This window comes from Quercus robur, chromosome 2 (genome assembly GCF_932294415.1).
Source record: "Quercus robur chromosome 2, dhQueRobu3.1, whole genome shotgun sequence".
In the NCBI taxonomy this organism is placed as follows: domain Eukaryota; kingdom Viridiplantae; phylum Streptophyta; class Magnoliopsida; order Fagales; family Fagaceae; genus Quercus; species Quercus robur.
Genome location: NC_065535.1, coordinates 9077624 through 9089655, shown reverse-complemented (window position 1 = coordinate 9089655; position 12032 = coordinate 9077624). Strand labels below are relative to the sequence as shown.

General features: G+C 33.3%; 1 protein-coding gene and 1 long non-coding RNA gene across 5 annotated transcripts; one reads left to right on the top strand and one right to left on the bottom strand.

The window, feature by feature from the left end:
• Positions 1-2349: 2349 nt before the first annotated feature.
• On the bottom strand, positions 2350-5712 carry LOC126712217 (uncharacterized). 4 transcript variants are annotated; one of them, XR_007651068.1, is made up of 7 exons: positions 5385-5712; positions 5144-5200; positions 4775-4845; positions 3955-4241; positions 3742-3817; positions 3534-3640; positions 2350-2616 (listed from the first exon to the last, which is right to left on the bottom strand). It is a non-coding gene; the product is annotated as an uncharacterized LOC126712217 (long non-coding RNA). The 4 variants fall into 4 exon arrangements; XR_007651065.1 differs by having other exon boundaries at positions 3749-3817; positions 5385-5704; XR_007651066.1 differs by having other exon boundaries at positions 3749-3817; positions 3955-4021; positions 5385-5694.
• Positions 5713-10075: 4363 nt separating this feature from the next.
• LOC126694441 (uncharacterized) lies at positions 10076-10612 on the top strand. The gene has a single exon (XM_050390709.1). The coding sequence runs from the start codon at positions 10076-10078 to the stop codon at positions 10610-10612; it is 537 nt and encodes a 178-aa protein (XP_050246666.1).
• The last annotated feature ends 1420 nt before the right edge of the window (positions 10613-12032 follow it).

The window sequence follows — 12032 nt, the reverse complement described above, 5'->3', positions numbered from 1 at the left end:
GATCTAACAGCAAAGTTGGTCCTGTTGCTCCCCGTAGTAGTTCAAGTTTCTATACTAGGACACCACGACTTGGATATAGATCAATCTCAAGGGCATTCCCCAATCCGATATGGCATGGTTTTCTAGGAGGTTTGCAGCAATCATCGCCGCCACCACTAAACCAGTTAATGGGACAATTACCGTCTCTAATTGACATATATAAGTTGCTTTACCATGAGTTGCTCAAGTTATTATTACACTTTCAAAGGCATGGTCTGTGCATATTTTGTTTTTGTTTTTTACAATCACCACCACCACCAGCAGGATATTGATATTTTTTCTATCACTAGTGTCTACCTCACCTTTTTTCTGTGTGGGACTGTATGAGAAAATAGATTATTGGGAGTGACAGCTTTATGGTTTATTGTGTTTTACTACCATTGTCATAAGACTTAAACTAAATTTATGATTAATGATTTGAGACCCATCCTTTGTTGCTCAGATTTGGATATGAGGCACAATTTTATTATCTATCAATTTTGTTTAAACCAAGCACATAGCATTTTGCATGTTTGATTAAGAATTTAAAATAAACACGTAAATAAGCAATTAATATGATGAGTTATTTAGAAAGCCCAATGAGCATTGCTAGCACCTCCTGTGGATGTGTTATTCAAAAAGAATTGTTTATTTAACTAATGACTTTCTTTTTTCTTTTCTTTTTATTGGCTAAGCATCTTTCCAAGTCTTTGGGGCACCCAATGGTGGCTTATGGCTTATTGTTTTACTTCTACATCGTGAGTTTGTGATTAAAGATAGAAAATTAGAAATCCATCTGATGATGCCGAAAATAATACCACCAGTGAGTCACACGTTCCTCGTACGCCGCCAATGGTACCTGCACAACGAAAAGGAAGAACCTAGCGGAGAGTACCGGTGTGGTACCGGCCAAATACCCTCCGAAGGTTAAGTTAGAACTATTCTCACTGCTCTAGAGTGCTAGAGAGGGTAAATTATGCGTACCTTGGTTTGTGAGGGAGTATGGTTTTTATAGTAGTAAGGTTCTCCCCCTTTTCCTTGGAGTAAAAGTCTTTTCCTTATAGGAGTCCTCTTGGGCGTATTTTGCAGGATTCTTTCCATATAGGAATCCTTAGATTTCGTGAGGCGTGGGGAGCAAGTTGTTTACTTACACACGCAAACGTGGCGATCACGCATCTCATGGCTGACACCGTCAGTATTTGTTGTTCCGTCAGACTAGGCACCCTCAGCTTCAGGACGTCCAGCGTCACGTTACTCTACATGTGGAGCTTCTTCACCCTATTTCACCGTCAGCCATTCAAGAATGCCGACGGCAAAAACCATCCGTCACCCATGTCCAAAATTTCTACCATCGCTTCTGTCCACATTTTATCCTCATCACCATCCTTTCTAATTATTATATAGATAGCCACTCATCAAATTTATTTTCCCTCACACATTTTTGTGTATTTTATGGACATAGGATATTGATGTGTATTCACTAGTATTTACTAATTAAATGCCCGTAAAGTACTGGTCTATTTATAGTTTTCACTTCTCTTATTTCTCTTGACTTGAGATAGAGTTGTTTTGTAATTTTAGAAAACAACTAGATAAAAATAAATTTAAAAAAAAAAAAAAAAAAACCTCTATGTCTCGTCAAACTAAAAAAAGTAATTCAAATATGGATAGGGTTGTTTTCTTTTGAAAAGTAATTCAACCTCCGCCAAGCTAAATAAAAGAAATCAAACGATAATTTTGCAACTCATTTTATGATTGCTAATCAAATATTGGAAAATGAATTGGCATGAAATAAAGTTGTATTTCAAAAAAATTTAGTGAAAAATAGCTGTCTCATGCCAACTTAAGATAGTATAAATAGGAAATCAAAAGATACATGCACTTCAACAAATTTGACTTTTTTCAAGGGTCAAAATCCTTAAAAAAAAGTATTAAAAAACCTAGGAAAAATTTATTTTAAGAGTTCAATTGATCCTTGATAACCTTCGAAACATATACCATCGAAAAGGAAATTTTAACGGCCTTTGTGGCCCTTAAAACAAGTGCTCTAATCTTATTTTGAGGGTCAAGAGACCCTTAAATAACCTTTTACCAAGGTTTAAAAAATTTATATTTACAACCCTTGATAAATAAGGTTATTTAAGGGGTCTCTTGACTCTCAAAATAAGATTTTATTTTATTTATAAAAATATAAAATAAAATAAATAAATAAATAAATAAAAAAAAAAAAACCACAATCATGCACCAAAAAAAAAAAATATATATATATATATATATATATAATACATACACAAAAATTCATAATGGTATGAATTTACATGATACCAAAAGTCAGATTAACCCGATCAATATTTATATGATCTAATTCAATAGTCAACAGGGGCAAGAGTTTTAAATTGTAAAAACAAGGTTCTTTGCACAATCTGACATGGTAGTATGTGAACAGAACAAATCCTAATACATCCTATATAAGGCCAAAGGTAATGAAAGGAAATAAAAATCGGTTACATGCACAGCTTTATATACATGTCCCTTCTCAAATTCTAAACTATTCACATGTTTCCTTATATTAGCAACCCAAATTAACAGCAAAGCCACCTGAAAAAAAACAAAAATGGAAATTTCACGATCAGACTAAAGGAACAGAATATCACAACATTGAACTTTCAACAAATAAATCAGATATACATCAGCACCAGACTTTTTTTTTTTTTTTTTTGTTTCAGAGCTTGCAAAAATGGTAAACCAATCACAACAAGTCACACATATTAAAACCATCTGCACTAGTGAGGGGAAAAAGTTTCAGTTGACTATAGAGACTGTAAAAATACAATTATTCTGCTGGATTTTCATGACATTGAACTGCTCATCTTAGTAAAATAATTTTTATTATGGATGCTCTTATTATATTACTTATACCTAACACATATGAATTAATATGAACAAATAAAAGCATCAGGACAAATATAAATAAATTGATCATCCACCCAAGACCAAGAGAAAAAAGCTTGATCTCAAAACTAAGTGCAGTTCCAATGCCATGGTCCTATAATGTAATGTAATATGGAAATAAAAGGAATACATACTTCTGGTCCATAAGGACCATAACTAAAAGAAAAATCAAACAAGAAATGAGTGTATTCATAACTGAAAGAATGTTCTAAACAAATTATAATGAAACGACACACATATAAGTCAGCTCAAGTTATTTGATCAGAGACTATTCTGTTATCTTAGATGATGGAATATGAATTTGGGACTAAGGATATTTTCAAAGATTTTTCAAGATAAGGATTGCAAAAGCAAACTAGTACCTATCTATTCTATCCACATAAACAGCTCAACAAGTCATTCCAAATTTATCCAATAGTACTAAAACAGTGACTAGCTTGAGTTGATCTTCATACCTACTATCTTTAGAACCATTCTATCTCACTGTTAGTTACTATCACAGACTATCTCCTTTACTATTCTAAAAACTTTAGCACTAGAAGCAAAAAAGATAGCAACCATACTTGTATCCTGATGTTGTACGCACAAGAACTATCCGTGACTTGTTCTCGATAATAGGTCTCAGCTGTCTTCTTTCTACCTCCAACAATAAGTGATGATGAAATTGATCCTGAGTCATATTTGGAGGCACCAATCAGGGGGAAAAAATGTAAACCTATATACTCCAAACATATGTCATTTATACTTAAAAGGAAAGATTATAAGACCTACACCAAACCTTTGTGAAACCAGGACTAGCAATCACAGCACAGCGAACAACATCAAAATCAACATGCTTCAAGAAAGCCTAAAACATATCGATAAAACACCCATATATTGATTAAACACCCACAGAAAGATTCTCAATCAAATTGCTAAAATGAAATGTGGAGATAAAGGCCTTGAAATAAGAGATAATAATTTCCTATAACTTAATAACCATACCAACTCATAACCAGCAATAGCAAGTCCATGTTTCCGAGGAATTGAAGTTTCTATTTGTGAACTCACACTGTAAAATATTATTCACACAACATAAGTTAGTTATAATTGTAAAGATACCATCAAGGATAAGAAATTAAAAATACTATATTGTATCTCATCTTGATCTCTTGCCCCTTTATCAAAGCACATGAGCGCTCTAGATTCATGGAATCTCCAAACAAGTATTAGATTAAAAGTAACACACTGTCTAACCCACACCAAGCTAGCTGCTCAGGAGGAAGAGCTGACTGTACACAGGTAGTGTGCTAAGAACCCATAAAAAAACAACAAACTATAGGCTACTCTAATCCTTTAATCAACAAAACTAAAAAACAATAAAAGAAAGAAGGGTAGGATACTAGGATGCCCCATGAAGATTAAAAAAAATCCATTTTGTTCAAGAAATTATTATAAGTGAGTTGCATTTTGGGCAGCAGTTAGCAGTATTTATACAATCTTTACACATCACTTTAGAAGACAGCATCACTCTAATTGCAACAATAGCTCAGAGAATTGGGTTCTCACTAGGTATGCATTTAATTTAAAAAGAACTAAACCCATTACAGTCAAATCACACTCAAAATTTTATAAAACCAAACCAATAATTCACTTTGAAAGACAAATAAACCCAATTCACGTTGTGGATGAACCCAACCAAAACAAATAAACCCCCTAGTTTCATCCCCTTACCACTAACCTCCACTATCAGTAATCTCCCACTCAATTTCCACAACCCAAAGCTGGTCATAGATATGACAACTGAAAAATACAAGAAGCTTACTAAATTTCTCTGATATACAGGCCTCTAATGTAACTAATATTGAATATAGCAATTCGGAGCAGATTCCTCGTCTGTTTCAAATTTCAATTAGCATAACACAACCATTAAATTTCTCGATCTTAAATCTATAAGATCTAGCAAAAAATTAAATGAGAAATAATTTCCATTTGTTTGAACCAAATTTTACATGGAGTACTTGAAACAGAAGTAACGAAAAATAATTCTATGGATTTTCTAAAAGAAAATTGAATCTGATCACATTAACAAGGAAAATATGCTCAGATGTAAATTTCTGCTATAGAAATTCAAATGCGATTGTCCGAAAATGAAGTTGAAAGACAGAAAAATTGGAAATTTGATGATGATTACCAGAAGAAGCGAGTCCTGCACAGTGATTTCAACTTCCTTCGCTTTCTGTGCTACAACCTGAGGAAAACGATTACGTTACAGTGAGATTCTAAAGCGAATGATCAATTAGAAATCAAAATAGGGAAATCGATGATGAGCTCAATTTTCTGAGAAATGTGAAACGAAAATAATGGGGAAATTGATGAAAAAGTGTGGGTAAACCAAAAAAATCAAAGAAGAAATTAGGGTTTGTGATTCATACCTAATCGGAGCTGAGAAACACGACGATGAAGAGTCACAAAACCGATATCAACTCGTGCCTAATCGGAGCTATGCGATTACATACCTAATCGATGATCGTCGAGCTCTATGAGATCTCTATGATCGTCGAGCTCTATGAGATTTCCATGAGCTCTGTGAGATTTCTATGCTTTCTCAGTTTCATGCTTTCAACGAGAGAGTGATAAGAGCTCTATGTGTTTGTGGGTTACGTTCTGGGCTTTTAAATTTTGTTGTGGGTTTTTTCAAGGGATGAAAATTTTGTTGTGGGCTTTTTTCAAGGGGTGAAAATTTTGTAATTTTTTATCAAGGGTTATGGGCTGAAGAAACTGCCGAGTTTTTTTTTTTTTTTTTTTTCACATTTATTTCAAGGGTGATTTTATTATTTTGAGGGACCAAATAACTTTTGAAATAAAGCTGAATAATATAGCCTGCCGCCCTTGTATTTATAGATTGTATCGACAGATTTTAGTAAACCTTCGATAAAAGAGAGTTGAAATAACTAAAGTTTGTTGTAGTGATAGTCCCTACAATATTCAAGCAAATGTTTGAAAAGATGGACAAATTAGCAAAGCTTTTATTCTTCGATAAGTCCTCCTCGGAAGAGAAACCTACTTCTAACATCAAGAACAAAGTCTAATTTGCATGTGATGATGATGATGAGTACGTATCCAAAGGGAGCAGTACTACTCTCACTACAATACATGGCAACAAATAATGTCGAGGTGGATCTAACAGCAAAGTTGGTTGTGTTGCTCCTCGTAGTGGTTCAAGTTTCTATACTAGGACACCACGACTTGGTCGTGTTGCTCCTCGTAGTGGTTCAAGTTTCTATACTAGTGTCTACCTTACCTTTTTTTTGTGTGGGACTGTATGAGAAAATAGATTATTGGGAGTGACAGCTTTATGGTTTATTGTGTTTTACTGCCATTGTCATAAGACCTTAAACTAAATTTGTGATTAATGATTTAAGACCCATCCTTTGCTGCTCATATTTGGATATGAGGCACAATTTTATTATCTATCAATTTTGTTTAAACCAAGCACATATCATTTTGCATGTTTGATTAAGAATTTAAAATAAACACGTAAATAAGCAATTAATATGATGTGTTATTTAGAAAGCTCAATGAGCATTGCTAGCACCTCCTGTGGATGTGTTATTCAAAAAGAATTGTTTATTTAACTAACTAGTAGCTAATCTGTGCGATGCACAAGAATAACTATCAAATGATTTCAGGGGGAAAAAAAAAAGTCATAACCCTTCATATTAGATATTTCGAAATGTGTCTATTGAAATGTTATAGTTCTTTATATTGGATATATATTAAAGGTGTTTATTGAATGAAAATATACCTTGTAGGGGAACAATTTGGTTACCCAGTTCTCGTTGTTCAAGTTCTGGTCCAAAAAGTCCAACACAGTGAGTTTTTGTAGAGTATGGATCTAAGAACTAGGTTTAAATAAGTTCAACGGAATACTGCATGGGTTGAGGGAATATATGAACAAGAACAAAAGTCATTATCTTCCAAAATCACCCAAAATGATTGGGATACAACCTGATTTTTGGATATAAGCAAATGCAGCAGGATTACTTTTACACCATAATCTTTTTTCTTTCTTTTCTTTCATGCCCTCTCTTACGGGGACTTCTACACATTATATAGGCCTCTTTTTATCATCCTAGCTTTACACTTGTCGATCATCTAAACCTTTACTTGAGCACTTGTCCCATCAGACACCCCTCTCAGTTCCTTGTGAGTTGCAGTAGCCAAGGTAGCACTGTTCAGGAGCCTTCTCCACATTAATGCGGCCAGGAGAGTAGCTATAGTGCATTCAATGTGGCGGTGGCAGCTTTGGCTTAGATATTTCATATTTCCCTCCTATTCATGTATCCAAGATAGGGGTCTCAGTGGCTGGGATGTACATTTGCTCCGAATTTTCAATATCCAAGGAGAAATTCCTCCTCGGAAATGTCGTCTTTGTTTCTTGTGACGCTTGAACATGGATTGCTTGAGTCATGTTGACTCCTCGAATGGGCTGCGGTCCTCGGACGGGTCCAAGGCCCAACCTGTTATTTTGGGCCGATCCCCACATACCTATTGACTGAAAAGTTGCCTGATAAATGAAAATATGCCTATTGAACAAAAATGTGCATATTGAATAAAAATGTGCCTATTGAAAAAAAAATGCGTCTATTGACTGAAAATGTGCATATTGAAGGCTCATAATCATTTGGATATGGAATAGTGGTTCATATTCATTTGGTAACTTCTTCTCAACTTCTTCTCTTTCATCTTTCTTAGAAATAAAATAAACCTATGGGTTTTCTCCAAAATTGCTATTGGTAGAACCCAATAAACTTGGTTGTGTCATGGGAAAAATTTTGTGCCCATACACTATTGCACATAAAAAGCCAAAAAATATAATTGACTAAGAATTAGTTATATATAAAACTGTAAATTTATACGGTGTAGAAATCTCATTCAAACTCAAAATAAATTTCAACTAATACATAAAATATTTTTATTACAATAGTCAATGATGAAACAATAAGAAGAATAAATTGTGAAGTGCAAATATGCCATAACACATTAAATGCCACATGTTTGATTTTAATTTTAATTACCGATATACTTTGATTTTACCACCAAAGTCTAGCCATTCCAAGCATGGTAATACAATCTTATACAAATTAGAACACATGTAATAAACCTGCCAACAAAATATAATAGTTAAAAGGGTATATATTAATATTGAAGACAACGTTTCAACCAATAACAAAACACAATACCATTCTTAGAGGAAAATATTAACATAAAGCAAATGCGTAGGATTCAATTTTTTACAATGGCCAACAATTAATGTATAAGTATAAAGAGGTATCTGCTTTTTGATTATAGTGTCGAAGTCATGGTCATTTCATAAATTATAATACAATCTCGCTCTATATTATGGCCATAAGAAAATATTAAAACAACCTTTAATATTGCTTTAAACCAAATCTCCATCACAACTAAAGCCACAAACTAAGAATCATGGTCAACCTATTTTAATAAAGAAATAAATATAGTGAATTAAAATAATTACCTGTTTAGGTTTGAAAATTTTCAATAACTTCACTAAAAAGTCGTCAAATATCCAAGGAATCAGCTGCGCTCATAATGAAGCCATTCTTGCAAAGGAACGGCTCTTTTGCTAACACCTTGTTGTGATCTTTATCCATGCCAAACTATCAGATATAAGTTTGAGAACATACAAAAATAAGCATATAAATGAAAGGAAAAAAAAAAAAGATTTAGAACTGATTTTTTCAATAAAGGCTTACATGATTGCATTATCGACTCGCTCCTTCATCTGTCTTAAAGTTTTCAGCAAGCCAATCATCTATTCTCTATTAAAAATTACTGAACGTAAAGGTGTAATTTAGTCACAACTAACTATAAATCAAAAACAAAAAATGATTCAATTTTGCTTAATACCCAAATGAAATTAGAGAGTCAGGTGTTACCTGGGATGTTCATCTTGAAGATGTAGGCATTAGGGAATTTGAGCCAGTCCATAAGGGCTATCGATCCTGACCATTCTTAGAATATATTGAGCCAGTCCAATCAATATGTTTGAAAACGTTGTAGCAGCTAGCAGGAACGCCGTATCCCATAGAGCTTAGAGATTTAGAGTGAGAGAGGGAGTGCTTCTGCATTAGGTCTCTTTCTGCATTAGCATTAGGATTTATAAATGGAAGAGACTGCGTGCGTGAGGTTATGGATTTGGGAGAAGGTTAGCAATTTAAAGAGAGAAGAAGTTCTTCTACATTAGGAGGGGAGTCGGGAGAGATATAGAATAGTCGGGTTGTTTTCTTTAAAAAAAATCCGAAATTTTGTTTTTGTTTTTGTTTTTTGTTTTTTAAATAATGCTGACATGGAAAATTGTGAGAGCTCCAGAGGCTTCGGTTTTATATATATATATATATATATATATTTATATAGATGATTTTCTTTTTTCTTTTCTTTTTATTGGCTAAGCATCTTTCCAAGTCTTTGGGGTACACAGTGGTAGCTTATGGCTTATTGTTTTACTTCTACATCGTGAGTTTGTGATTAAAGATAAAAAATTAGAAATCTATCCTTTCTAATTATTATATAGATAGCCACTCATCAAATTTATTTTCCCTCACACATTTTTGTGTATTTTATGGACATAGGATATTGATGTGTATTCACTAGTATTTACTAATTAAATGCCCGTAAAGTACTGGTCTATTTATAGTTTTTACTTCTCTTATTTCTCTTGACTTGAGATAGAGTTGTTTTGTAATTTTAGAAAACAACTAGATAAAAAAAAAAAATTTAAAAATTAAAAAAAAAAAAAAACTCTATCTCTCATCAAACTAAAAAAAGTAATTCAAATATAGATAGAGTTGTTTTCTTTTGAAAAGTAATTCGACCTCCGCCAAGCTAATAAAAGAAGACAAACGATAATTTTGCAACTCATTTTATGATTGCTACTCAAATATTGGAAAATGAGTTGGCATGAAATAAAGTTGTTTTCCAAAAAAATTTAGTGAAAAATAGCTATCTCATGCCAAGTTAAGATAGTATAAATAGGAAATCAAAAGATACATGAATCAATAATATCATTCTTGACAAAGAACTTGGAAAAAGGAAAAAGAAAATGGTATCTCCAATTAGCTGCCTATCAATCTTGGTAATCCCCTTACTAGTCACCTCGCTTTTCTACCAAGTTTCTAATGCAGTAAACGATACCTATCTTGATAGCATTTGCCACAAATCCACGGACTATGAGTTGTGTTCATCAACTTTTGCTGCAGACAATCGTACTTCTACAGCTGATCTAAATGTTCTTCTCATCATTTCTTTTTCTTCAAACATGAATCTATTAGAAACTACCATTGTTAATCGAATCCCAAAAATTCTTGAAATACTCGAAGACCCACAGGATAAGGCTCTACTTCAGACTTGCCAAACCCATTTTACTGATGCACTAGGGAAATTGAGTGGTGCATACTTGGCTACGATTTCAAAGAATTATACAAAAGCGACAAATTTAGCTATGGATGCAGCTTTAATAAATGCAGATTGTGAAACTGAATACAATACGAGCAAACGTCGATCTCCAATTGCAGATGTCCCTAGCAAAGTGGGGAGGCTAGCCTTCATTAGTTTCGTTATAATTGATGAGATCCTATAATAATGTACATGTGATCTATAATAAAAAGAGGTCTGCCAAGATTCTTGTAACTCAACTGCTACATCTTGGTGTTTTTTTTTTTTTTTTTCTTTCTTCGAGAATGTACCTCTTGGTGTTATTGTAAAAAATAACAAATAAAGACCTATTCGCATTAATATTTATCTGTAATTACCTCTCTTTCTCTCAATAAATATGATATTATTGCATTATATTCAATACATCTTTAGTTACATGTTTTTTTAATCATGAGCTGTAAATTTTCCATTTGCTAGATGATGAATTTTATATATATATATACACACACACACATACACTTAGGAAAATAAGGTCAAATTGAAAATTAATGCATTTGACCATAAAATAACCCACCCACACCTATAAAATATTTAAACACTAATACTCCCTTCAAACCATTTACAATCCTTCGAAAAAAATTTGTTCTGCTCATTCTCACTCTCATCACTCATGAGTCACGCCAAGCTTAAGCCGAAGGACAGAGAGATTGGCCACCAGTGAAGCCCAGATCGTTGTCCTCAATGCATAGCTCTGCTATCGTGCATGCAAGCCCTATGATTTGGGTCATATCGTCTCCTCAAGATCTCGTTACCACCATCCATGATTGATCTCGTTTTTTTTTCCTCTCGATCTCATTGTCGTTGCCTATAAATCAACCCATCCATGACTGATCTTGTCATTTTTTCCTCTAGATCTCATTGTCATCGCCTCTAGATCAACCCACCCATGACCAATCTCTATCTCTTTCTCGATCTACCTTTCCCTTTCCTTCAATCTCTCACTCTTTCTACCTTCCTCTCTCAATTTGCCTTATGATGATGGTATTTAATGAATGGTTTTGTTTTGAGTCTTGTTTCATTAAGTTTTTATATTGAAATTCTATATTTAAAATTTGTTTGGAAGCTAAGAAAATGTTGGAAAGTAGTAGAAAATAAGCATTTTTAGAATGTAACCAAACACCTGAAAATATTTTTCAAAGCAATTTTCAGAATGTAACCAAACACTTGAAAATATTTTCCTTTCCCAAAAATATTTTCACCTGAAAATATTTTACCCTCAAAAAATATTTTACATGTTGCCAAACATAGCCTTAACAGAAAATATGGGCAAAAATGGTTGCGGATGAAAACAAAATAGAACTTTAGAAGTAAAAATCCAAATCCTGAAACTTCTAGTTGTAAAATCCAAACACCTCTAAACTTTAGAAGATAAAGTCCAAATCCTGAAATTTTAAGAAATAAAATCCAAACACATTTAAACTTTAGAGACATAATTTACAATTTAACCCAAAAAAAAAAAAAAAAAAAAAAAACCCCCACAGGCCAAGAGCCACAACCCAAAAGCAAAGTCATACAATACTGTCGTTTCGTATTCCTAACACGGCGGGTTAATGGCGCAGTGCACA

Bases quoted from the DNA above. Each gene is read 5' to 3' on its own strand.
- LOC126694441 (XM_050390709.1), top strand. From the start codon at position 10,076: ATGGTATCTCCAATTAGCTGCCTATCAATCTTGGTAATCCCCTTACTA.